Genomic DNA, 27,156 nt, shown 5'->3' with positions numbered 1-27,156 from the left:
CCTACACTGTTGGTGGGAATGCAAGCTGGTGCAGCCACTCTGGAAAACTGTATGGAGGTTCCTCAAAAAGTTGAAAATAGAGCTACCATATGATCCAGCAATTGCACTACTGGGTACTTACCCCAAAGATACAAAAGTAGGGATCCGAAGGGGTACGTGCACCCCGATGTTTATAGCAGCAATGTCCACAATAGCCAAACTGTGGAAAGAGCCAAGATGTCCACTGACAGATGAATGGATAAAGAAGACGTGGTATATATATACAATGGAATATTATGCAGCCATCAAAAGGAATGAAATCTTGCCATTTGCAACGACGTGGATGGAACTGGAGGGTATTATGTTGAGTGAAATAAGTCAAACAGAGAAAGACATGTATCATATGATCTCACTGATATGAGGAATTCTTAATTGCAGGAAACAAACTGAGGGTTGCTGGAGTGGGGGGTGGGGTGGGAGAGATGGGGTGACTGGGTGATAGACGCTGGGGAGGGTATGTGCTCTGGTAAGCGCTGTGAATTGTGCAAGACTGTTCAATCTCAGGTCTGTACCTCTGAAACAAATAATGCAATATATGTTAAGAAAAAAAAAAGAAGAAGAAGGTAGCAGGAGGGGAAGAATGAAGCGGGGGAAATCGGAGGGGTTGAGGAATCATGAGAGACGATGGACTCTGAAAAACAAACTGAGGGTTCTAGAGGGGAGGGGGGTGGGAGGATGGGTTAGCCTGGTGGTGGGTATTGAGGAGGGCACATTCTGCATGGAGCACTGGGTGTTATGCACAAACAATGAATCATGGAACACTTCATCTAAAACTAATGATGTAATGTATGGGGATTAACGTAAGAATAAAAAAAAATAAAAATAAAATAAGTAAGTCCTGGAGCGCCTGGGTGGCTTAGTCAGTTGGGCATCTACCCCACGTCGGACTCTCTGCTTGGCGGAGAGCCTACTTCTTCCTCTCCCTCTGCCTGCCACTCCCCCGCTTCTGCGTGTGCTCTCTCTCTCTCTCTCTGTCAAATAAATAAATAAAATCTGTAAAAAGATAAAATAAAGTAGATAAGTCTGGGGATATAATATACAGCATGATGATGACTATAGTTAATAATACCACATGTATTCCTGAAAGGTGATAAGAAAGTAGATCTTAAAAGTTCTCATCACAAGAAAGAAAACTGAAACTATATGTGGTGATGGATGTTAATTATTAATGAGACTTATTGTGGTGATCATTTCACAATATATACAAATATCAAATCATTATGTTGCACACCTGAAACTAATAAAATGTTATATGTCAATTATATCTCAATTTAAAAAAAAATAAAGGTAAACAAACCATTTTTAGATAATAAAATTAAGATAACTGGTCACCAGCGGACCTGTGGTAGAAGACATGCTAAAGCATGGGTGGGCAAACTTTCTAAGAGCCAAACAGTAAATATTTTAGGTGTTGAGGTCTCTATCACAGCTATTCAATTCTGCCATTACAGTGCAAAAGCAGGCATACAAAATAAAAAACAAAAACAAATAAGCACAGCTGTGTTCCAACAAAGCTTTACTTATAAAAACCAGTGGTGGGCCAGATCTGCCTCATGAGCTATTACGGACTGATGAGCCCTGAGCTAAAGGAAATTTTGCAGGTGGCAGAAAATGACACCACCAAAAGGAAAGATCAATCTTCAGGAAAGAAAGAACTGCAGATATGGTAAACAGTCGAATAAATATAAAAGACAATTTTTCCCTCTTCACTTTCATAATACAAATAAGACTGTTAAAAGGAAAAGTTAAAACACTGTATTATAGGGTTTTTTTACATATGTACATATATTTACATGACAGCTACAGAGTTAAAAAAGAGAGAAGAGACCTGTGTGATTACAAGCTCTTACATTTTACATTAAAGAGTAAAATACTCACTTTAATGGGAAAAGTTAAGGATGTATATATTGTGACACCAGAACTAGCTCTGAGAAATAAAGCACCACAAAGAACAGTTAAAAGGTCTACAGAAAAATTAAAATGAAATTCTAAAAAGGATTCAATTAACTCAAGAGAAGGCAAGAATGGAAGAACAAAAAATAAGATGAACAGAAAACAAAAAATAAAATGCTTGACCTAAATTCAACTATACCAATAATTACCTTAAATGCCAATAGACTGAACACTCCAGTTAAAAGGCAGAGATTATTAGGATAAAAATTCAAGACTCAAATATATGTTGTCTAAAAGAGACAAACTTTAAATATAAGACATAAGACATAGATAGGTTGAAAACCATAAGCTTAAGAAAGCTGGCATGTCCAAAAAAAAGAAGAAAAGAAAAGAAAGCTGGCATGTCTATATTAATTTCAAATTAAGTAGGTATCAAGGCAAAAAACACCACCAATAATAACAGACATCTCACAAAGATTCAAAGGTCAGTTCACCAGGGAAATGTAACATATACGAATGCATTAATAACAGAGCTTCAAAATACATAAAGCAAAAATTGGCAGAACTCAAAGGAGAAACAGACAAATCCATAAATAACAGCCAGAGATTTTAACAACCCCCGCTCTCAGCAATTGATAGAACCTTACTAAACAAAAAATCAGTATCACTGAGGATCTAAAAAGCATTATCAACCACCCTGATTTAATTGATATTTTATAGAACACTATACATCCGCAAAACACACATTTTTTTATTTTTTTTTACACATTCTTTTAAAGCACACATGGTACATTCACCATGACAGACCATATGATTAGCCATAAAACAAGTCTCAAATTTCCAAGAATTGACACTTAGAATATGTTCCCTGACCATAACGCAATTCAATTAAAGACCTTATGCTGTGGGGAGCCCTAAATTCCGATACCCTCTCCCTTTCTGATACTCTTCCCTTCTTCCTTTCTTTTAAGTCTTTACCTATTATTTTACTAAATTTACTATTACTTTTTCAAGTTATTTTTCTTACTACTCTCTCTTCTAACTTTAGAAACATATCAAAACTCTTTTGCTCATATGATCCTTTGTTATTTTCACTATATATTTGCTGACGAGAGAATTAAACTTCATATTTGAGGTATTATCATAACTAGTGATTTCAACTCTAACCTCAACACAATCAATGTAATAACTAACATAGAACACCACTATTATATTCTTCTAAAACCACCTCACCTCTTAATTCTCCAAAATAATAGTACTCTAGAACTTAGTCATACTTGATTCTCCCCTTTTCTTCAACCCTATATCAAATCAGTCAATGAGCCTTATAATTTTCCCTTCAAAACACGTTTCAATTTCATCTTTCCATTTCATTATAAAGAATGAAAAGGATTGAATGGATTATGAAAAGTACTTAAGAAACTGAATTTGCCAAAAACAAACCTAGATAATCCAGCAGCAGTGTACTCTTTAAAGGCCCTAAAACTCAATGGCATCTTCACCTCAACAAAATCAAAAGTCTAAATATCATTTTTGTCTTTGTCCAAGTAACGGTGCAGAAATCTTGACTTCCCTAAAAGCACAGAGGAATCACATGACAATTCAGCTCTTTCCTTCACCAGAACTGCTAGCCTTGTGAAATTATACGTTAAAACAGGGCTTCTCAAACCATCTGTGGTGAAGACCAGTTGTGTTTGTTTTTTAACTTCCAATCAGTCATGAACAAATACTTTTATAAAATACAATGAATTTCTAGAAAAATGCATTTTAAAACACATGCAAATATAAGCTCAAATTTTATATTATTAAATTTGACAGGTATGCAACTATTCTGTCAAGTTACTGTAAGCTTCTAACTGCTTATTCTTACTTTCTATACTTACCGTTGCAGGCTGCTAACCAACAGTTCACAGCACTGCACTGACATGCACACCACACTTGAAGTTATCACTGTATAAACACTTACCCCAAGATTAAAAATGGTCTCACTCAAACCTGGTACTTAATAAGCAAGACAGATAAATCTCTGAAACAAGGAATAAGGTATAGACTTGGGAATAAAATTTCTTGATAGCAATACTTCCATGCCAAAGCAGTAGGCAAAACAGCACCTACACATTCAAACGAGGGTGGACCTCTCTGAAAGGGTGACTACAAACCGCCTGCACAGGAAGATGTGGGTATGTGCAGGTCTGTGTCTATGTGTTCCTGTGTGGGGGTGTAAATTAAACATCATGACTAATACAGCCAATAAAAATCCAAGTCCAATTTGGTGGTATTTCTTTTGAAAACACTGAGTTGTAAAAATATAATTTAGCTTATTATCTGACATATTACGTAGGCTCTTGACTAAGCAGAGCCAAAAAGAGAAATAAAACTCACAACAGATGTAAAACTCTAGACAACAAATATGATCTTCAACGTCTTTCTCAGTCACAGGCTCAAAACATGCTAATTTATTTTAGGAACTAAAGACTGACAAATCAATTTAACCAATAGAATAACATCTGCAGAGATCTGGAGTCCAGCACCTGCTATGAATAAGTGAGATTGACATTTTCAAAAATAAAATTCACCAAGCCAAATGGAAAAAAAAAAAATTAGCAATTTTTTCAGCTCACAGCAGCTCAGCAAGCTTCCTAAAGTCTTCAGCACAAAAATTTCCTTCCTGAGTTTCAAGATGTAGGAAAAAATATATGACTAGACCATCCTTAAACAACCTCATCAGTGAATCTTCTTTAACAGTTATAGGAATTTGAGAAGGATAAAGAAAAAAAAGGACACATCATTTTTTCACCTATTGATGGTCTAAGTCAAATTACTATGTCATTACTAATGACTTAATTTTAACTCAGTTGTGTACATTAAAGTTGTGGATGTCTAAAGACATTCTTCTGATTTTCAGCCCTTAGAATATTCCCCTAATGATTGTACTGTCCCAAATTTAGCACAGCAGGGTCTAAAAAACTAATATTCCTGCCAAGAGATTGAGTCTATTTACATAATCTGAAATCCAAATTAGATAACAGATGCCCAGAAATAAGCCTAATAATTAGTTCTATGTGCTGTGGGTACAAAATTGAAACTATAAATAAAGTTTAAATAAGGCTTTTAAATCTTGTTAAATATTAGTAAAATATTCATGCCACCTCTTCTAAATCAAAACAGGTCAGCATTGGATCTTTGCCTATGTTCAACACCAAGCAAGAATGCAATTTACAGATATACGGGATTTAAAGAGGCAAACTGCTATCATTCTCTGCTTTTCTGGAGAGAAAAGGCACAGATTGCATATTTACTATTGCCAGGCTCCTGCTATCTCACTGAATCCTTACCTAATCTTGAAGTGATTTAAGTATTACTAACCACCTTTCACAGATGGAGAAATTCACTCTAAGAGTTCAGGCCACTCTCCCAACAATCTAACGCCGAATTCACACCTACATCTTATCCACTCCAAAGCCTACACTCTTTCTAATATACCATACTGAAAGGAAAATCAGAAAAGAGCTATACTACTGTACTTCTCAAATTTCCATAAAAAGTAAATAATCAACTAGAGAACTTCCAAATCAGGTCAAAAAAAAAAAAAAGAAAAACAAAAAGAAAAAAACCTTAAGAACCTCAGTCTGGCTCCATAGTACTTTGGGACTTTATGAGCTTTTTATATTGTAAACCTTCTTCATGGTGACTTCATGAAGTCACTGCATGAAGACAAGCATTTTTGGGGGGAGATTTTATTTATATGAGAGAGAGAGCACGCATGCATGAGCAGTGGGGAGGGGCAGAGGGAGAAGCAGTGTTCTCGCTGAGCAGGGAAACCCAATGCTCAATCCCAAAACCTGGGGATCATGACCTGAGCTGAAGGCAGCCACTTAACCACCTGAGCCACCCAGGGGCCCCTAGAGACAAGCATTTAAACACAATACAAAATCCTGAGAAAAAGTATCTTTTCTTATTCATTCTTCCATTTGCTCAGTAACTAACACATTGGCTGTTACATAATTGGTCTTTAGCAAACATCTGACAGATGAACAGATAATCCATGAAAGAGACAGGGAGAGTAGATGGGAGAAGGAAAGGGATAAGGAGACAGAGGGAGGATCTCAAAGGTAGGATTCAATTAATATCAACTAACACCTCTCTTCTATGATATAGCAATATTAGAGATACCTGCTTCCAATGACCCTTTTATTTTACAATAATAATGATCTAAAATGAAAACCAATGAGAGGGAAGAGGAACTAGGCAGGAGCAAAATACTAAGCAGGGTTTGTGGGAAGCTCAGATACCAAAAGTGACCATATATATTATATTTAAGGCAGCTTATACTAAGCTTTAGATTAAATCTCAGCCCATTACTATAAATTACTAGTAACTGATTTCTTACTAGAAACTCACAGAACTTACTATATTATCTAAATAATACTTATTAGAAAATGTAAGTTTACTGGGGCACCCGGGTGGCTCAGTGGGTTAAGCATCTGCCTTTGGCTCAGATCACATTCTCAGGGTCCTGGAATCAAGCCTGACATCGGGCTCCCTGCTCAGTGGGGAGTCTGCTTCTCCCTCTCCCTCTGCCCCTCCCTCCGCTCATGCTCTCTCTCTCTCTCTCTAAAATAAATAAAATCTTTTTTAAAAAGTGTAAATTTATGAAAACTGAAGGAAAAAAGTTAAAAGTGTAGCGATCTGTTCTTTCAAACAACAGAAGGGCTAAAATAAGACCCTGTTACAGCAGCTCTCTCTCCCACACCTATACCTTACCTTAAAAAAACAAGTTACCTTATTATCAAATTATTGGAAGAAATAACTTCTGGTAAATGTTTACAATCATCAACATTTAGAACAATAAACATTTTAACTTAAAAAATATAACACACAAAAAAGGATAAGTAGATATAAACTGAAAAATACTATTAACTTGCAAGTTAATTACTTAGACAACTGTTGAAAGTCATACAAAGAAAAAAAATAATAATGATCCAAGTCATCTTTCTAGGATAATCTAACTGCAAAGACATTGAGCTGAGGGTAACCAACTTTCCAAGCAATTTAGCAATTACCAAATATATCTCATTTTCTAAAGAGAGTTTTCATGACAAGTTAGGAACACTTTCCAATTTAGACAAAAGTCCATGCACTAACAGAAAATAGGGACTCTCTCCTTGTAGCCTTGCTTTCCACATTAAGTTTTGTTAAGAGGATTATTTTAATAAAATTCTAACATATCAGTAACCTTAAGATACTCATGAAAACTAGAGTAGGACACTCTCGGGTAAGTTCATTCTCAATGCAGAAGTATCTGCAAACAGATATTCTATCATAGAATTTTATTATCATACTTTAAAATATGGGAACCAACCAAAGCAGCCAAAAATTTAAAAAGGAATTTAACTCAGTCAATAAAGAAACCAATAAAAATATCAGTAAATTCAATACCACTACCCTACTCTTTCTACTCAGTCACAGATATGTATACTTATTGAGGGCCTACTATGTGCCAAGTATTCATTTAGCCCACATTTATTTTTTCAAAGGGCAATATCATATGAGCATAAAGCCCAATGAGAGACTTAAGATAGTTGATATTACTCTCACCAGACACATAAACAAACCTGAAGCATAGAGAGGCTAAGCCAACTTGCCAAAGGCACAGAAGCCAGCCCAAGAACCCAATGAAAATGACCTTCACTGTGCATGCTGGGCACACACACTACCACCAACCTCAGTGCACATTCTTTGTAGAAATTGACACCAAGCATGATCTGCCCAAATTGTGAAGAAATGATAATACAGACTCCCTCTTAACCATTCAGGTTTTCAGTGCCCACTACAATTCATCCAGAGTTGATACCCAATGTAGAAAGAGAACAAAGATCATAAATTACAGGTATTAAAGTATCAATAGGCTTCCATATCTAGGAGTGAGACTATATTTAATTTTCATACTTTTTCTTAATATTCTTCTACAGTATCTTTTTTTTAACCATAAGACCATATTATTCTCATAAACAGGAAAAAGATCAAATTTTTTTCCATTTTCTTAATGACAGGTGCTTAATTTGGAACAGGAAGTTTTAATAAAATAAAGGCTCCTGTAACTACCATAGGACAGAAAGGAAGAGAAACAAGGGAGAAACTCAAAACAAAGACAAATCAAATAGGAGCTTTAAGCCTTCAGAAAATAAATACACTAAGTTGAAAAGATATAATCCGTTGTTTGGGTGTTGAGTTTGAGAAGTTCTTCATACCCAAACAACAAATAATCAAGTCAAAAAGTGGGCAGAAGACATGAACAGACACTTCTCTGAAGAAGACATACAAATGGCCAACAGACACATGAAAAAATGCTCATCATCATTAGCCATCAGGGAAATTCAAATCAAAACCACATTGAAATACCACCTTACACCAGTTAGAATGGCAAAAATAGACAGGGAAAGAAACAACAAATGTTGGAGAGATTGTGGAGAAAGGGGAACTCTCTTACACTGTTGGTAGGAATGCAAGTTGGTACAACCACTTTGGAAAACAGTGTGGAGGTGCCTCAAAAAATGAAAAATAGAGCTACCTTATGACCCAGCAATTGCACTCCTGGGTATTTACCCCAAAGACACAGATGTAGTGAAAAGAAAGGCCATATGTACCCCAATGTTCATAGCAGCAATGTCCGCAATAGCCAAACTGTGGAAAGAGCCAAGATGCCCTTCAACAGATGAGTGGATAAAGAATATTTGGTCCATACACAATGGAATATTACTCAGCCATCAGAAAGGATGAATACCCAACTTTTACATCAACACCAATGGGACTAGAGAAGATTATGCAAAGTGAAATAAGTCAAGCAGAGAAAGTCAATTATCACATGGTTTCACTTATTTGTGGAACATAAGGAATTGCATGGAGGACACTAGGAGAAGGAAGGGAAAAATGGAAGGGGGGGAAATCGGAGGGAGAGATGAACCATGAGAGACTATGGACTCTTGAGAAACAAACCGGGTTTTAGAGGGGAGGACGGTGGGGGGATGGGTTAGCCCGGTGATGGGTATTAAGGAGGGCACGTACTGCATGGAGCACTGGGTGTTATACGAAAATAATGGATCATGGATCACCACATCAAAAACTAATGATGTACTGTATGGTGACTAACATAACATAATAAAATTAAAAAATAATAAATAAATAAATAAATAAATAAATAAATGATATAATCCATATTCAATCATAATGAATAGAGTTTAAAAATGCAATCAGCTCTGCCTCATGTCCATCACAGTAGGCACAGCATACAATAAAGTAGCACGAACAGATCTGACAGAGTCTTGTTCAGATGCACTGGGCTTCAGTGCGTAATGCCCCAGAGTATGAATACACCTTAGGGTGACTCAGTGACAGGATGGCTGAAGGATTTGTGTTGGCGCACCAGTTCAATGCCCAGAAGGGTAATACAGATCAGCAAAGCAAAGCTCCGTTTTACAGAGCACGTCTGTTCCTTCAGAAAGCAAATGGCCACAAATCAGGATTGTACCTTCAAGCACCAGACTTATGTGCTCCATTTACTCCCTTGAGCAGGGGCAATAATCAATCTACAAGAACAAATTACTGACAATTCCAGAAGTCAGCATCTTTATTTGTTAACATTTATCAACCTCTCTCCACCTTTGTATTAAACACTCCTAGGCATCCTTCCAAATCTCTTGGAGCCTTGTCTCCGCAGCTTCTCCTTAACCCCCCATTCTTACCCTCCACCTCTTTTATATTATTTTTCCTCTTGTACATTACTTAATGCTCCATTGAAGTGACATTATTTACTTACATATTCTGTCTTCACTAAACTATAAAACTTTCAGTGTCAAGCTGTATGTCAGGCATTTGTGTTCCCTACTGATTAGCATAATGGCTGGAATATAAAAGGGACTCAAAACTTGGTTTTTGTGAATTAAACGAGCTCTAGCACTGAAAGGAGACTGTTGGGAGATCCTAATTCTAGAATTGTTCATCTTTACTAAATAAATAAGAATATGGATAATGAGGGGAGCATGGGTGGCTCAGTTAGTTAAGCGACTGCCTTCAGCTCAGGTCATGATCTCAGGGTCCTGGGATCAAGCCCCGCATCAGGCTCCCTGCTCGGTGGGAAGCCTGCTTCTCCCTCTCCCACTCCCCCTGCTTGTGTTCCCTCTCTTGCTGTCTCTCTCTCAAATAAATAAATAAAAAATCTTAAAAAACAAAAAAAAGAATATGGATAATAAAACATTCAAGTAGAAAAAAAAGTACATTCAACTTAGCTCCTAAAATACTTCAGGGTAGAGTCTCATTAATACAATCTACTCTGATTATTACCTTATCTGGACTAAACCGAAATTTACCTTGACAATTCACATAGACAGTTTGCTAGAAAACCTAATGGCAGAGCCAATATGGTGAGGCATAGGAGGTACCACATTTACCTGTTTCTTAAGAGTAAACTTCTCAAGGACCACAGAACAATTTCTAAATGAAAAAGAATGTATTTTCAAGTAAGGAATCTGAATTCCTTTCTCACAGGACCTATGGTTCTTTTCATGGTTTCCCTCCTTTTTAATGCCACTCTTAAGATTCCTGAGAAAATGCACCAAGAAAAGAAACAAAGAAGATGACTGAGGAATCAATCTACAAGTCTTGGTTTCCTCATCTATAAAATAAAAATAATGGTAGAACCTATTGGATGATCATGAAAATTAAATAAGGCAATGCATGAAAATCATTCAATAAATTACAACAGTTATTATTCTCAGCATCAAAGACAGGTTAGCATGATGGTTAAGAGCGTGAGTCATAATGCCTGAGACTGAATTCCTGCTCTGCCACTTCCTAACTATTTTGGCAAATCACTTAACCTCTTGTGGCCTAATGCCCATTACATGGAGTTCTTGGGAGATTAAATGAGTAACACATTTAAAGCAATTAGAACAGTGCCTGACACTGAATAAGCCCTCAATAAACATTAGTTATTAATACTATTAACTACAAACATCTAGAAAAGAGTTCCTACACACCAAATTTTAAAATTTTAAAGGTGACAAATGCTATGAGTAAGCAATTTATAGGTAAAATAGAAATAGCTGATAAAGATATTAAACAATGCTCAGCTTCATCCATTATTAAAAGAATAAAAATTTAAAATAATGATTTCACTTTTCATCTCATCTTTTGCAACAATTAAAGAAATGCAAGTGGAAGGAAAGGAAAGCATGTACTTTCAACATGTAGCTGATGGAAATGTAAACTTGCACATTTATGAAAGGTGATTTGATGTTACCTATCAAAACTGTAAAAGTTTATTACTTGATTCAGCAATTCCACCTATAGAACTATATCCCAACAGAAATATTCATCAAAGTGGGCAGACATTTAGAAAAAACTGGAAACATCCCACATGCCCATCAATAGGACACTGGTTAAAGAAACCACTTCACATCAACACAGTAGAATACAGACATTTAAAAAACTACTGAAGACCCACATATATGAAAATGAACACATATTCATTATAGATTGTTAAGAATAAAGTTATGGAACAGTATTTATAACATGATGTCATTTTATTTTTAAATACAAAACAAGATTACATACCTATTTATATATTTATCTCTATGCGCTTAGAAAAATCTGAAAGATGTTAGTGACTATGTTTGGCAAATGCGAGGTCTATGCTATTTAAATTTCTGCAATACATCTATACTACTTTTTAGTTTTGATTTGCCGTTGTTTATTTAAAGAAAGCATAAGAGTAAATAATAGTTAAAAACAGACTGTGAAGCCAATAACGTGGATTTGTATGTCTACCAGCAATATGCCTTCTCTGTCTCAGTATCCCCATTCATAAAATGAGAAGACCAATACTAATACTAATGATACCAATACACTAACAATAACAACAATAATTACCATGTTATAGGGCAGTGGTAAGCATTAAATGAATTAACAAATGGAAAGCCTTAGAACAATGCATAGCACAGAATAAGCACTCTCTGAACTGCCCACTATTATTACTCTTGGGTAGCATCCTTAAAAGACCCTAGGTCAGTTCCATCCACGTCATTGCAAATGGCAAGATTTCATTCCTTTTGATGGCTGCATAATATTCCATTGTATATATATACCACATCTCCTTTACCCATTCATCTGTCGATGGATACCTTGGCTCTTTCCATAGTTTGGCTATTGTGGGCTGGCTATTGTGGGCACTGCTGCTATAAACACTGGGGTGCAGGTGCCCCTTCGGATCACTACATTTGTATCTTTGGGGTAAATACCCAGTAGTGCAATTGCTGGGTCATAGGGTAGCTCTATTTTCAACTTTTTGAGGAACCTCCATACAGTTTTCCAGAGTGGCTGCACCAGCTTGCATTCCCACCAACAGTGTAGGAGGGTTCCCCTTTCTCTGCATCCTCGCCAATATCTGTCATTTCCTGACTTGTTAATTTTAGCCATTCTGACTGGTGTGAGGTGGTATCTCACTGAGGTTTTGATATGAGGAATTCTTAATCTCAGAAAACAAACTGAGGGTTGCTGGAGTGGTGGGGGGTGGGAAGGATGGGGTGGCTGGGTGATAGACATTGGGAGAGTATGTGCTATGGTGAGAGCTGTGAATTGTGTAAGATGTTGAATCACAGACCTGTACCTCTGAAACAAATAATACATTATATGTTAAAGAAAAAAAGAAGAAGATAGCAGGAAGGGAAAAATGAAGGGGGTGGAAACCAGAGGGGGAGATGAACCATGAGAGACTATGGACTCTGAGAAACAAACTGAGAGTTCTAGAGGGGAGGGGCTTGAGGGAATGGGTTAGCCTGGTGATAGGTATTAAAAGAGAGCATGTACTGAATGGAGCAATGGGTGTTATACGCAAACAATGAATCATGGAACACTACATCAAAAACTAACGGTGATTAACATAACATCATAAAATTTTTTTTTAAAAAAGTGAAAAGACAAAAAAAAAAAAAAAAGACACTAGGTCAGCCAAGTCATCCCTCAGAAGCCCAATTAAATCCTAAGGTAACCAACAAAATGATCAACACACAACTGCTACAGCAAATACACTGGGTCTGGGCAACCGATTAACAATACTTTATTTCTACCAGCTGCCTGGTACAGCTGTGTTACAGCTGCCTGGCAGCCAGAAGACCTAGGATTCTGATTCTAACTCTTGTCCTCAACTCCCTCATCTGTTCAAGGGAGGAAGCTGACTTAAATATCACCCAAATTCTAATATCCTAATAGGACAACTTTACTAAACAATGATTATAGATCTTTGGAGTTGCCCCAGAAATACACTGCTCATCAGCAGATCCAGAATCTGAAATACAACTCTATACTAAAACAAGGGCCCCTTAAGAGAAAAACTTCCCTAAAAGTGTCTTGGAACACAATGCAACAAAAAGGGATTTCCTCTACATGAACATCATACAATTACATCTCCTGTAAGTCTATAACTCATATATTTTACCCACTTAAATGGTTTTTCCCCAAACCCACTCCCCCATGCCACAATACAAATTAGTGAGATTTTACTCTATGTTCACCAAAGCTCAGTAGTTTCATATCTACATGGAGAACAAGCAATTTTTTCCCACCTGCTAAAAGCTCCCAAATATACTTCACAGGGAAAATGCCTCACACACACACGCGCGCGCATGCACGCACATACACCATTAAAAAAACACCACAAAACACTTACACGGAATGCTGCAAGAATGATTCTTGTCACTTTCTCTTTGACAGATTCTTGAAGGATATCGGACAGGACAGGAATGATATTATAGCGTCGCAGGTGTTCACACATTTGAGGACTGAATGCCAGGAGCCATATTGAAAAAATCATTTGATACTGGAGTTGAAAGCCACACTTGTTACTCAAAACTCCCATGATGCTGAAAAGGAACACACATTAAGAAAACATTTACTAAACAGTGCAATAAGAAAAAATAATTACTTATTCTCTTTTTGCACTAATGGAACAAGTCTCTCTGAATTATGTCCTCAGTTTCTTTTCTGCCAGAAATAACAAGGTAGGCCCCTACTTATAGAGGGCCATTTCCAGCACAGCCTTACTTAAGTCTCTCTCCAAAAGTCACAGGACTTCAGCATTCAGCAGCACCTGCTGCCGAAAAGCAATGAGAAAGGAAACACAGACTTGCAATACGGCAGAAGAAATGGTAAGACAGACATAAAGAAGCTAAAATCAAAAGGACTTGGTAACACAAATAGATGTACAGCTTGATGAAGTCAGAAGGTATATCAAGATTTTTGAGTCTGGATAACCAAGAGGATCATTTATACCTTTAAAGATATTTAGGAACCTCACACAGAGAGAAGGGGATGAATTTGGAAAAAACCCATCATGAGTCTGAATTGGACACAGCCAATCTTTAACTTTGGGGGTTAAAACCTCAGAAGCTTCTAGGTGAACCTCCCACTTTACTGATATGGAAACTGGGAAAGCCATATGGAAATGAAAGAGGTTACGTCAACTAAGAAGACTAAGGAAATATCCCTGGGGAATGCCTACATTCAAACAAAAAAGAAGATAAAAAATGACCAGAGGCATTATGGGTAACTCAAAACACAACACAAAGAGTGAACCGTAATGTAAATATGGACCTTAGTTAATAAGAATATATCAATATTGGTTCATCCAGTGAAAGAAAGGTACCATACTAATGTAAGACGTTAATACGGGAAAACTATGGGACAAGTATATATGGGAATTCTGACTTCTGATTTTTCTGTAAACATAAAACTGCTCTTTAAAAAGTCTATTAATAGAGCTACCCTACAACCCAGCAATTGCACTACTGGGTATTAACCCCAAAGATACAAATGTAGTGATCCAAAGGGGCACCTGCACCCCAATGTTTATAGCAGCAATGTCCACAATAGCTAAATTATGAAAAGAGCCCACATGTCCAACAACAGATGAATGGATAAAGAAGATGTGGTGTGTGTATATATATATATACACACACACACACACACACACACACAATAGAATATTATACAGCCATCAAAAACTGAAATCTTGCCATTTGCAACAACATGGATGGAACTAGAGGGTATTATGCTACGCAAAATAAGTCAATCAGAGAAAGACAATTACTATACGATCTTACCGAGATGTGGAATTTAAGAAACAAGGCAGAGGATCATAGGGGAAGAAAGGAAAAAATGAAACAACATGAAACCAGAGAGGGATACAAACCATAAGAGACTCTTAATCTTAGAAAACAAACTGAAGGTTGCTGCAGGGGAGGGGGGTGGGGGGATGGGGTAACTGGGTGATGGACATCGGGGAGGGTATGTGCCATGGTGAGCGCTGTGTATTGTGTAAGACTGATGAATCACAGACCTGTAACCCTGAAACAAGTAATACATTATATGTCAATAAAACTAATTTTTAGGGGCACCTGGGTGGCTCAGTCATTAAACGTCTGCCTTCGGCTCAGCTCATGATCCCAGGCTCCTGGGATCGAGCCCCGCATCGGGCTCCCTGCTCAGTGGGAAGCCTGCTTCTCCCTCTCCCGCTCCCCCTGGCTTGTGTTCTCTCTTTCGCGGTCTCTGTCAAATAAATAAAATCTTTAAAAAAAAAAAACAATTTTTAAAAATAATAAAAAGTCTATTAATAAAAATAAATAAGATTTTTAAATCCAATTTTATAATCTACAACTACTAATTTAGTGGAAGGCTTATATTTGTGCCATTTCTCCATTTTTGTGATTTGTATACAGTTATAAATTTGCTGAACTGCCCTTCATTTTCTCATGCTTGATTTCTCCCTTACCTCTTTTCTACTTGGGGTTGTTATTTAAGACTTGCTTTTGTCAGTGTTTCAAAAACTGTAAAATCAAGTCATTCTATGCTATTAATACCCTAGTACCTGGTTTCCTTTTGCTCTCTGATTGCTCCACTTATTAAGGTAAGCCTTCTACACTCTGCTTTGTGACGCCGTGGCTGAGACTTTAAGCCACAGTTCTGCTCTGCCAGCCAGCTCTGCCAACAGGAGCAGCCAAAGGCTGACTGCCAAGATGAAGGAAGAAGAGGCTTTGTCCTGTCGGCTTCCTGCCCCATGAGTATCACTCCAGCAACCTTCCTTCACCTCCACAGCAGCGACTGGGCTTTGCCGTGGCAGCGGCTGAATTCAGTCTGCAACGTGCTGGCCGAGCAGCCTCCCTGCACACGTTCGGAGAGAGCAGCACCAGCTATCTGGGTCCTTGACCTACGAGGCCCTTCCTCTGAGCTCAGGAACACAAGCCCTGGATTAAATCTCAGTTGAATACACATTCCTTGAAGCATGTAAACGTTCGTAATTCCAATCTCTTACCTTTGCTCCCCAACTTCAGGGGAAGCGTCTCCACCTGCTACCTCTCTTGACACTTGGGAGTTTTGTTTTCAGAAATCCAGTTAACAGTTCTTTATATTAAATGATCTCTGTTAACAAATCTGTAAATGTCCAGAGGGGTTATACAGAGCGCTGGACCAATATGCTATTGCCGAAACCAAGATAGAAAGATTTCAAAGGAAGTAGCAGTCAACAATGATGAACACTGCAGAGAAATCTCAGAGCGTTCAAAATCTGTCTACAATATATATGATTCTGTTGAAAAAATAACGAAGTCTTCTATATCCAAATATTAACTACAAGAAAAACTCTAATAAAGTTCCTATTTAACAGAAAAAGGAAGGGTTTCCCCTAGAGGCAGGAACCCTAACTCTGAAGAGAGTGGAGCATGAAAACATGCTAAGGGGTTACAAAGGACACAAAGGCCCAAGATAAACCTAAATACAGCAATTTAACAAATATTTATTGAAGATCTATATGGCAGGTACACTGCAAGGCCCGGGGGATTGCGGGGGGCAAATGGTGGGCAAAAACAGACACTGCCCATGTTCTCAAGGAACTCAGAATGCAGCGCAGTGGGAGGGAAGGATTCTCAAAGGAAGTGACCCTTGAGCTGAGACCTGAAGAATGAGTCAGTATCGAGCCCCATTTAAGTGTCCTTCTCAAACTGATGAGTTTAGTGTTATTTTTAATCATTGAAAAAGTTACTAAATGATGCTATAGAATCCTGAGTGCTACCTTTGTTAGCTATTTAATACTTTCCAACTAGATTATAATTTTTTTAAAGGAAAAGGACCATACGCTTCATGTATTCCCTATAATATATAGTACAACATTATGCAGAGAGCTCAAAAAATACAAATGGTCAAATCCAAAATTAGAAGGCTAAGGTTCATGAGCCAAAATAATTATTTAGTGTTCTATTTTGTTTTTAATTAAGGTTTTAAAAAAAATCAAGCCAATGAAGGGCACAGGGAGACAAAACAGCTGATTTACTGGCTGATTGACACACTTCTAGCTAACTGCTGCTCTTCAAACCCATGAGCACCTTGCACCTCATCACACAATGTCACCCAATAATGTAATGTTTTGATGCTTAAGATAAATCTTACCTTTCATTTACATACTACTTTCATTATATACTACTTCATACCTTCAAAAGACTTCAATGCCAATTGAATCTGTGGAGGCAATTATCCCAGAAAAGCTTCCTTTGCTTCAGTATTTAATGAATCAATGCTATCAGACTTTCTAGTGAAGTCAATATGCAAGACAATGTGAAGTATATTTTTGGTCTTACATAGGATATAAACATTTAGAAATAGTATTGTATCATTCACATAAAAGGCCTTTTCTTAAGATTTTATTATTTAGAAAGAAAGAGAGAGAGAGAAAGCACAAGTGGGAGGGGAGGGGAAGAGGGAGAAGAAGAGAGAGGATCTCAAGCAGACTCCCCGCTCGATCCCAGGACCCTGAGATCACGACCTAGGCTGAAATCAAGAGTCAGACGCTCATCCGACTGAGCCACCTAGGTGCCCCCACATAACAGACTTTTTAACAAAAAAAAAATTATATAGCTAAAAATGTTCTCAAGTTTTTAAAATAGCAGTTTTATTCCCTTCAAAAAGGCTATACTTGAGTTTCTTCCTCCTCACATAATTCCTGCTTGTGAGTTGAGGAATACCAAAAAGAAAGAAACAAAGGATATTTTCAATCCTAAACAAAAGAAATGTACACGTTTTGTTTCTTCAAAAATGAAAAGATTAAATGAGTTTTTTGATTGTGATACTATCAACAAGTTAACATACTATACCTTTATTTATACCTGCTCTCAATCTAAAGGTCTCTATTTTTTTATTACTGTTAATCTAATTAGCAGTCATTAGTATATCGAAACATATAGGTTGAACACGGAGTATTCTATTTTTTTTTTTTTTTAAGATTTTATTTATTTATTTGACAGAGAGAGACACAGCGAGAGAGGGAACACAAGCAGGAGGAGGGGGAGAGGGGGAAGCAGGCTCCCCGCAGAGCAGGGAGCCCGATGTGAGACTCGATCCCGGGACTCCAGGATCATGACCTGAGCCGAAGGCAGTCGCTTAACTGACTGAGCCACCCAGGCGCCCAAACACGGAGTATTCTAAACTATATTTGTCCCTGCTCTTGTTGCTAAATTGAACAGTTAATACTGCTTCCTGTCCTCCAAAATACTAAGTGCCAGTAACTAGAAGAGCCGCATTTGGTTAACTTCAGTATACCTTAGGGTCCACTGGACCAAATTTTAGTATTTGAGTTTATTTTTTGAGCAATTCTATTTGTAGAAATTGCTGATTCATGACTTTTATTCTCTTTTCCAGATCTTCCAAAGAACAAAAAGGAAATTTTTTTGTGTGTGTAATAGAATGAAATTCAATTTATTTTGCAAGTACTATACAGGTCTATTGGATCTGCTCATAAACCTAAGATATATTATGGAATTTCAGTGATTTTATATTACCCATAATTTGAAGAATTATACCATTTTATTATCTGAGATATTATTTCATCATTATACATTCATTATTCCCAACTATGTTAAAAAAATGAAAGACTAAAATTATAAGAAAACTGGAGAATGATGAAATTGCCTAGGAAGACGATATAATAATGAAATAAATAATTATCCTTTCTTATTGTATTGCCCAAAATATTGCATCATTTTTACAAACTTGCATGTCATCTTTGCTCAGGGGCCATGCTATTTTTCTCTGTATTGTTCCATTTGTAGAATATGTGCTGCTGAAGCGAAGGTAAAAAGGCTGGAAACACCATCTCTGTAGTCTACCTTTAGATTTCTGTGCAATAAAAAATTAACATCATAGTCAATCCTGAAACCGCTATTCATAGAAAAGTCTGCCTACAAAGTGACCTTTGGCTGGCTTCTGGGTACCTGAGTGGTAAACAGTTCCCTACACTGATACAAAACTTTCCGTAAATGATAAAGGTGGCTCACTCTTCCTATATTGTATGCTCAAACAATATGCTTCTGTTTATACTGAACATGTGCTGTCCTTCTGGAGTCTGGAATTTTCCTGCATGCTAGGCAAAGGGTGCCTACCTGACAAATTTCCAATAAAAACCATGGGTGCAGAGTCTCTAGGGGGATGCCTGAGCAGAAAAATCACACAAATGTTGCCACATTTTTGCTGCTGGGGAAAAAGTATGCTGTGTGACCCCCACAGGAGGGATAGAACATAGGAAGCCTAACATGGATTCCTCCAGATCTATTGTGTCTCTGAAATAAATCCCAGCCATGAGAATGACTACATGCTGAGTCCCTTGAGTCCTTCTGCTGAGTCTCCTGACACTGTGTGAACACTGAAATTCAAAGAATTCAGAACTTTTTATTTTCCATCCATAATGGCAATTACTTGAGGAAGGCATTTCATAATTATGAGATGAATCAGAAGCTGAAAGCAGAGACAGCATTCTGTTCTCTAACAATGATGATGAAATTGGTCATGTAAGTGAAATCTCAAACTGTGGGTCTTCAGATGACTATCATAATTGCATTTTGTCAAACTCAAGAATCAGTAAGTGAAAATATATCTCTAAGGACAAAAAAAAGGAAATACAGTCTTTTCACTTATTTAGTTGTTCAACACGAAAGCCTTAAACACAGTATTTTGTAACAAGAACCCAGACCATTCCATTTTGCCAAAAGGACATGTGATGGTTTTCTTTCATCTTTCATGAAGTTTGTGCATCAAAATTCACTTACTACAGAAAGATTTACCATGAAAAAAAATTTTTTTTTCTTTGGGAGAGAGGGAGCACGCGAGCGGGGGAGAGGCAGAGGGAGTGGGAGAGAATCTCAAGCAGACTCCCTGCTGAACACGGAGCCTGACACAGGGCTCAATCTCACGACCCTGAAATAATGACCTGAGCCGAAATCAAGAGTCAGACGCTTAACCAGCTGAGCCACCCAGGCGCTCTAACCATGAAAAAATTCTTATTAGGATTTCTAATGGTTGTTTTTCACTATTTCTTTATTCATAATTCTATTAATTATACATAAAAGGGCCAAATGTATGTTTTCCAAAAGGTCCATGTGGCAAACTGTCATGGCTATTTTTCCTGACATACTGAAGGTTAAATAAGTATAAAAAGATCGAAATTTTGCATAAAACATATAAGACTACTAATTTACTGAGTCAACAGTAATTGAGTATTTCATTACAATTCTATGCAAGTCCTAAGAAGAGCCATTTGCAGAAGCAACCCAGCTGAGGCAGTTGCATGCAAATACTGGCTGAGGAGATCCCTCTGGCAGGTGTATCCCTACACTGGAGATGGAGACATCAGTCCAGCAGAGTCCAATGACATTGCATCAGGAGTCTTCAATCGACTCTTCTTGCTAGTTTCTGTATAGGTTCTCCAACAGATAAACAATGTCTTCACTAAACAAAAAGAGTATTTGGTTTAAGAGCAGTGATATCTCTCATTATGAATAAATAAGTTGGCTTTTTGGTTCAACATCTGCAAATCAATCAATGTGATACAATACATTAATAAAAGAAAGAACAAGAACCATATGACCCTCTCAATCGATGCAGAAAAAAAATTTGACAAAGTACAGCATCCTTTCTTGATCAAAACTCTTCAGAGTAGAGGGATAGAGGGTACATACCTCAATATCATAAAAGCCATCTAGGAAAAACCTACAGCAAATATCATTCTCAATTGGGGAAAACTGAGAGCTTTTCCCCTAAGGTCAGGAACGCGGCAGGGATGTCCACTACCACCACTGCTATTAACATAGTATTAGAAGTCCTAGCCACAGCAATCAGACAACAAAAAGAAATCAAAGGCATCCAAATCGGCAAAGAAGAAGTCAAACTCTCACTCTTTGCAGATGATATGATACTTTATGTGGAAAACCCAAAAGACTCCACCCCAAAACTGCTAAGACTCATACAGGAATTCAGTAAAGTGGCAGGATATAAAATCAATGCACAGAAATCAGTGGCATTCCTATACACCAACAACAAGACAGAAGAAAGAGAAATTAAGGAGTCGATCCCATTTACAACTGCACCCAAAACCATAAGATACCTAGGAATAAATCTAACCAAAGAGACAAAGGATCTGTACTCAGAAAACTATAAAATACTCATGAAAGAAACTAAGGAAGACACAAAGAAATGGAAAAACGTTCCATGCTCATGGATTGGAAGAACAAATATTGTGAAAATGTCTATGCTACCTAGAGCAATCTACACATTCAATGCAATCCCCATCAAAATACCATCCACTTTTTTCAAAGAAATGGAACAAATAATCCTAAAATTTGTATGGAACCAGAAAAGACCCCGCATAGCCAGAGGAATGTTGAAAAAGAAAAGCAAAGCTGGTGGCATCACAATTCTGGACTTCAAGCTCTATTACAAAACTGTAATTAATCATGAAGACAGTATGGTACTGGCACAATAACAGAAACATAGATCAATGGAACAAAATAGCCCAGAAATGGACCCTCAATTCTATGGTCAACTAATCTTCGACAAAGCAGGAAAGAATGTCCAGTGGATAAAAGACTCTTCAACAAACGGTGTTGGGAAAATTGGACAGCCACATGCAGAAGAATGAAACTGGACCATTTCCTTACACTACACACAAAAATAGACTCAAAATGGTTGGAAGATCTAAATGTGAGACAGGAGTCCATCAAAATCCTAAAGGAGAACACAGGCAGCAACCTCTTTGACCTCAGCCACAGCAACTTCTTCCTAGAAACATCACCAAAGGCAAGGGAAGCAAGGGCAAAAATGAACTACTGGGACTTCATCAAGATAAGAAGCTTTTGCACAGCAAAAGAAACAGTCAACAAAACCAAAAGACAACTGACAGAATGGGAGAAGATATTTGCAAATGACGTATCAGATAAAGGGCTAGTATCCAAAATCTATAAAGAACTTATCAAACTCAACACCCAAAGAAAAAATGATCCAATCAAGAAATGGGCAGAAGACATGAACAGACATTTTTCCAAAGAAGACATCCAAATGGCCAACAGACACATGAAAAAGTGCTCAACATCCCTCGGCATCAGGGAAATCCAAATCAAAACCTCATTGAGATACCACCTCACACCATGCAGAATGGCGAAAATTAACAAGTCAGGAAACAACAGATGTTGGCGGGGATGCGGAGAAAGGGGAACCCTCCTACACTGTTGGTGGGAATGCAAGCTGGTGCAGCCACTCTGGAAAACTGTATGGAGGTTCCTGAAAAAGTTGAAAATAGAGCTACCCTATGACCCAGCAATTGCACTACTGGGTATTTACCCCAAAGATACAAATGTAGTGATCTGAAGGGGCACCTGCACCCCGATGTTTATAGCAGCAATGTCCACAATAGCCAAACTGTGGAAAGAGCCAAGATGTCCATCAACAGATGAATGGATAAAGAAGATGTGGTATATATATACAATGGAATATTATGCAGCCATCAAAAGGAATGAAATCTTGCCATTTGCAACAACGTGGATGGAACTGGAGGGTATTATGCTGAGCAAAATAAGTCAATCAGAGAAAGACATGTATCATATGACCTCACTGATATGAGGAATTCTTAATCTCAGGAAACAAACTGAGGGTTGCTGGAGTGGTGCAGGGGTGGGAGGGATGGGGTGGCTGAGTGATAGACATTGGGGACGGTATGTGCTATGGTGAGCGCTGTGAATTGTGTAAGACTGATGAATCACAGACCTGTACCTCTGAAACAAGTAATGCATTATAGGTTAAAAAAAAAAAAGAAGATAGCAGGAAGGGAAAAATGAAGGGGGGGAATCGGAGGGGGAGACGAACCATGAGACTATGGACTCAGAGAAACAAACTGAGGGTTCTAGAGGGGACGGGGGTTGGGGGATGGGTTAGCCTGGTGATGGGTATTAAAGAGGGCATGTTCTGCATGGAGCAGCACTGGGTATTATACGCAAACAATGAATCATGGAACACTACATCAAAAACTAATGATGTAATATATGGTGATTAACGTAACATAATAAAAAAAAAAGATCTTTTCCTGTTGATTTTTGTCTACATTTACCACAAGATACTTTTATAATTGTTCTTCTATTCTGAATACCTAAAATTTGTTCTATCAAGTATTAGGCTTTTCGGAGTTCTTAACCTCTTAAGTAGCACAGGCCAAGTGAGGGAGAGGAGAAACATTCCATTTAGTAGTTACTGATTTCCATGAAGGTTAGCATAATCTAGACATGAAAAAAAAAATTTCTTTTAGATGATTAAAGGTATTAATTTCTTTGAAAATGTCAAGGAGAGATGCTTTCAAATGTTATTCTACATTAAAAGCAAAAGGGCACTCACCAGTTTACCCCATCTGCTTCTACCCAGGCAAAGCGGTACTCATTGACCCGAAGCATCAGCTGCAGACACCCAGCAACACACTGCACATACTGAGAACTCTATGCAAGAAGAAGTACAAGGTTTTAAAACTGTAAAGCATTTAAAGACATGAGATCATGCACATACAAAAAGTCTGGATTTTTTTACTGAGTTTCTTATCATCAGAACATCCAAAAGTCCCTACTATTTTTTCAAAATCAATCTCCATTTTTATTTTTCTCTCTACCTTTTAGAAATGCAGTTGATTTTCTCTGCCAAATTAAACCTACATAGTTGAAGACTACTTAACACACAGGGAAATCAAGGAACAAAGTAACTATATCTTTGATAATGGCTTGATAAATGTTATCTTGCAATGTTTCATTTAGTCCTGAAGACAGGCACTACAGAGATAATACTGCTCTTCATAACTGCAGAAATATCAAAGAATGACAATAAAATTAAAAAGATAAAACTGTATGCTTTGAGACGAGCCTATATTTAAATGGTCTGAGGTGAGTCACTGAACCTTTCCAATACTCAATTTCTTTGTCCTTAAGATGGATGACGCCTCCAAGCATCCCAAAGGGGTACTGTTAGGATTAAGTAAAGTAATTCATTTAGCATACAGCTAGCCATTTTGTAGAAATTCAATAAATGGGAATTTAGAAATGTGTACATAAATATATATATATATATATAGTGTACAAGAAGTCTAAACATTTGAAAAAGACCTTTGCTCTATAATTTTTAACAACTATCAGTTCAATAGTACCGTTCTAGGGAAACTGTGGTTAAATCTGGAACCTGAAATAAACAGGAATAATATCCCCAGGAATAATGCAGGCACCTCCATTTTAGCAAAGCTAATAGCAACACCTAACCTGGGCTCTTCTCTAAATATTTACCATGAGCCTAAGATCTATAAGAACAGAGAGACAAGAGGGATTTTCAGACTCTAGCCTTAAAGAACATGCTAATAAAATAAAATAAAATAAAATAAAAAGAAGGAAAGAAAGAAAGAGAGAGAGAGAGAATCAAGAATGTTATAAAAATTCACAACACCTAATATATACGATGCTACTAGGCTCTGTGTTTTAACTCAAAGTTCGTTAAAACCTAACACTTCAAGGAAATTCTAGGCTTTCAACTACAAAAACACAATGATATAAGTACATTTGGTGGAATTATCAAAAGTTATCAAGAAAAGGTTATCTTAGATTTTACCTAGAAAGTAGTAAACATAGTTTCCCAAAAGCGCTATGTATCCAGTAATAAAATTTGCCTGGAAACTCAAAACATTAGCAGAAATGACCAAAGGAAAAAAGAAAAAAGTGAATTTTCAGCTCTAAAACAATCTTCCATAATGGAAAAAAAAAGTATGTTATTTTTTCCAATTAAGTCAGCAGGTAGTAATCCTTTGTGAAAGATGAATTTCATTTTTCTTGTTTAGAGAGAAAGCTTAAGCAAGATTTCTACATATAATGAATAAAAATGCAACCTAGGGCACTCTCTCCTCTTCCATTTATCATCAATTTCCTCTCAACGCAAAAATGTCTTGGTTCACTGGAAGCCTTTCTTTTCTGTGTCCATTTTACTATACTATGTTGAAATACTGGATACATTCCAAATATGGATTCTTCACGGTCATAGAGCTTCTGGATTCACATTATAAATGTGCTTATTAAAGATCCTGGTTCTAAAATTGCACTTGCACCTATTATACAATACATAATGAAGCAGTCCAAACACCATTCCAGAAATCACTTTCAAAGTATATAGTGACAGCAACACTGGCAAATGATTGAATTACTGCCTTCAATTAAACAAAGTAAATTATATCACTTTATTATCTTTCACTCACATGTGTCCTATTACTCTCATATGTGAAATTATTCAACAATTTTTTTTCTAAATACACAGTCTTCAATCAAGCCAACAAGTCACCATCTCTACTCCCAGAGAAAGGTAATTCAGTACTGCTGGAGAAAATCATACAATCCTGCAAAGCCATCAAGCAACTCTGGTCTGTCCTCTCTGCCATTCCCCAGTCACCCACACTCACCACTACCCTCCTGTCCTACTCTCTTCCCTCACTCTCAGCAGTATGAGAAAATATACATACCACTAGTCAGAGATTGGCCAGCTGCAAACATCTCACCCCCCCACCCAAAATTGATCTACGCTTGTAGCCATTCTTGCCTCTCTCTCACCTAGGAGACCAGCAGACTTATTCCCGTCCACAACCCTCAGCTCCAGCAAAGTCTACATCCCATTCCTCCCGCATGATGTACCGTCTACCAGACCCCTCTCTACATCCGCAGTCTCTGTTTGATAGGCTTCCTCTCCACAGCCTCTATATATATTCAATCCTTTCCCACCTTAAAGCTGACCCTAAGCCCTGTACCAATCTCTGCATCTTTCTTCCTCCCAATACATGAAGGTTTCTTGAAGGAATTATCACCAAACTTTTACCTCTTTTGTATCTTATCACGCCATTAGTATGGCAAATTCTAGGATCACCACTGACTTTAAAATGCCAGTTCCAACAGTTACTTTCACCTGAGAACCAGACCTGTACCTCCAACTACTAACTGAACAGCTCTCCCCTGATTCTCTTTGCCATCTGAATTGACTCACCTGCTGCCAGGTTAACCTAGATCAATTGTTAGGTAAATTGTTAGATCAATTGTTAACTCCTCCACCATGAAAGAAAGGCAGCTGTATATAGTATGGTAGTAGTATAGTAGTACATAGTATATAACCATTAGGAACAAAGGTTCTGGAACCAGCCTGCCACACTCAGGCACTTACAAACTATGTGACCTTGAATGAGCTTCCTATCTATAAAATGGGGATAACAGGACAAATCCCATGGAATGTCGGTATAATTTCATCAGTTAATGTATGAAAGAGTTTTAAAGGTACCTGTCATACAATAGTCAAGAAATGTTTGCTGCTGCAACTACTACTGTATTCTGATTTCCCCAGATGGAATTAATCATTTCCATGTGCCACATATAAATCTCTATTTGTAAATCCCTTTGTGTGTGTGTGTGTGTGTGTGTGTTTGTGTCTCAGTCATCCCCATTCGACCAGAGAGCAAAAGAGGAGTCTTTCTTAATCTCAGCATTTGAGCATAGTCCCTGAAAAAAGAAAAGTATGTTATTTTTACTTATTTTAAAATATTTATTTATTAGAGAGAGAAAGCGGGAGGAGGGGCAGAGGGAGAGGGAGAGAAAATCTCAAGCAGACTCCCTGCTGAGCGCGGAGCCTGACATGGGGCTTGATCTCACAACCCTGAGATCATGACCTGAGCCGAAAGCAAGAGTCAGATGCTCAGGACTATTTGCGCATAGTCCCTGAAAAAAGAAAAAAAAAAAAAAACAACAACCCAGGACTTTAAAAATGTTTGTTTGCTAAATGAATAAATATTCATTCCACTTGGATTTTTTT

The 27,156-nt window shown here is 37.4% G+C and overlaps 1 protein-coding gene and 1 non-coding gene across 6 annotated transcripts in view; both read right to left on the bottom strand.

Annotated features, from left to right (window-relative positions):
• Positions 1-27,156, bottom strand: part of ATP6V1H (ATPase H+ transporting V1 subunit H) — a 138,464-nt gene that overhangs the window by 69,098 nt on the left and 42,210 nt on the right. For all 5 annotated transcript variants that reach the window (XM_064588333.1, XM_045896557.3, XM_064588335.1 and 2 more), the window contains 2 exons: positions 23,683-23,780; positions 13,655-13,847 (listed from right to left, as the gene is read on the bottom strand). In XM_064588333.1, coding sequence (XP_064444403.1) covers positions 13,655-13,847; positions 23,683-23,780 — 291 coding nt within the window. The remainder of the gene's footprint in view (positions 1-13,654; positions 13,848-23,682; positions 23,781-27,156) is intronic.
• LOC123860650 (U6 spliceosomal RNA) lies at positions 18,996-19,099 on the bottom strand. The gene has a single exon (XR_006794774.1). It is a non-coding gene; the product is annotated as a U6 spliceosomal RNA (small nuclear RNA).

Source organism: Mirounga angustirostris, unplaced genomic scaffold, assembly GCF_029215605.1.
Source record: "Mirounga angustirostris isolate CCGP_5_RB_7025 unplaced genomic scaffold, mMirAng1.0.hap1 SCAF_4, whole genome shotgun sequence".
Classification (NCBI taxonomy): Eukaryota; Metazoa; Chordata; class Mammalia; order Carnivora; family Phocidae; genus Mirounga; species Mirounga angustirostris.
The sequence above is the reverse complement of the archived record's forward strand: the minus strand, read 5'-3'. Positions and strand labels throughout refer to the sequence as shown.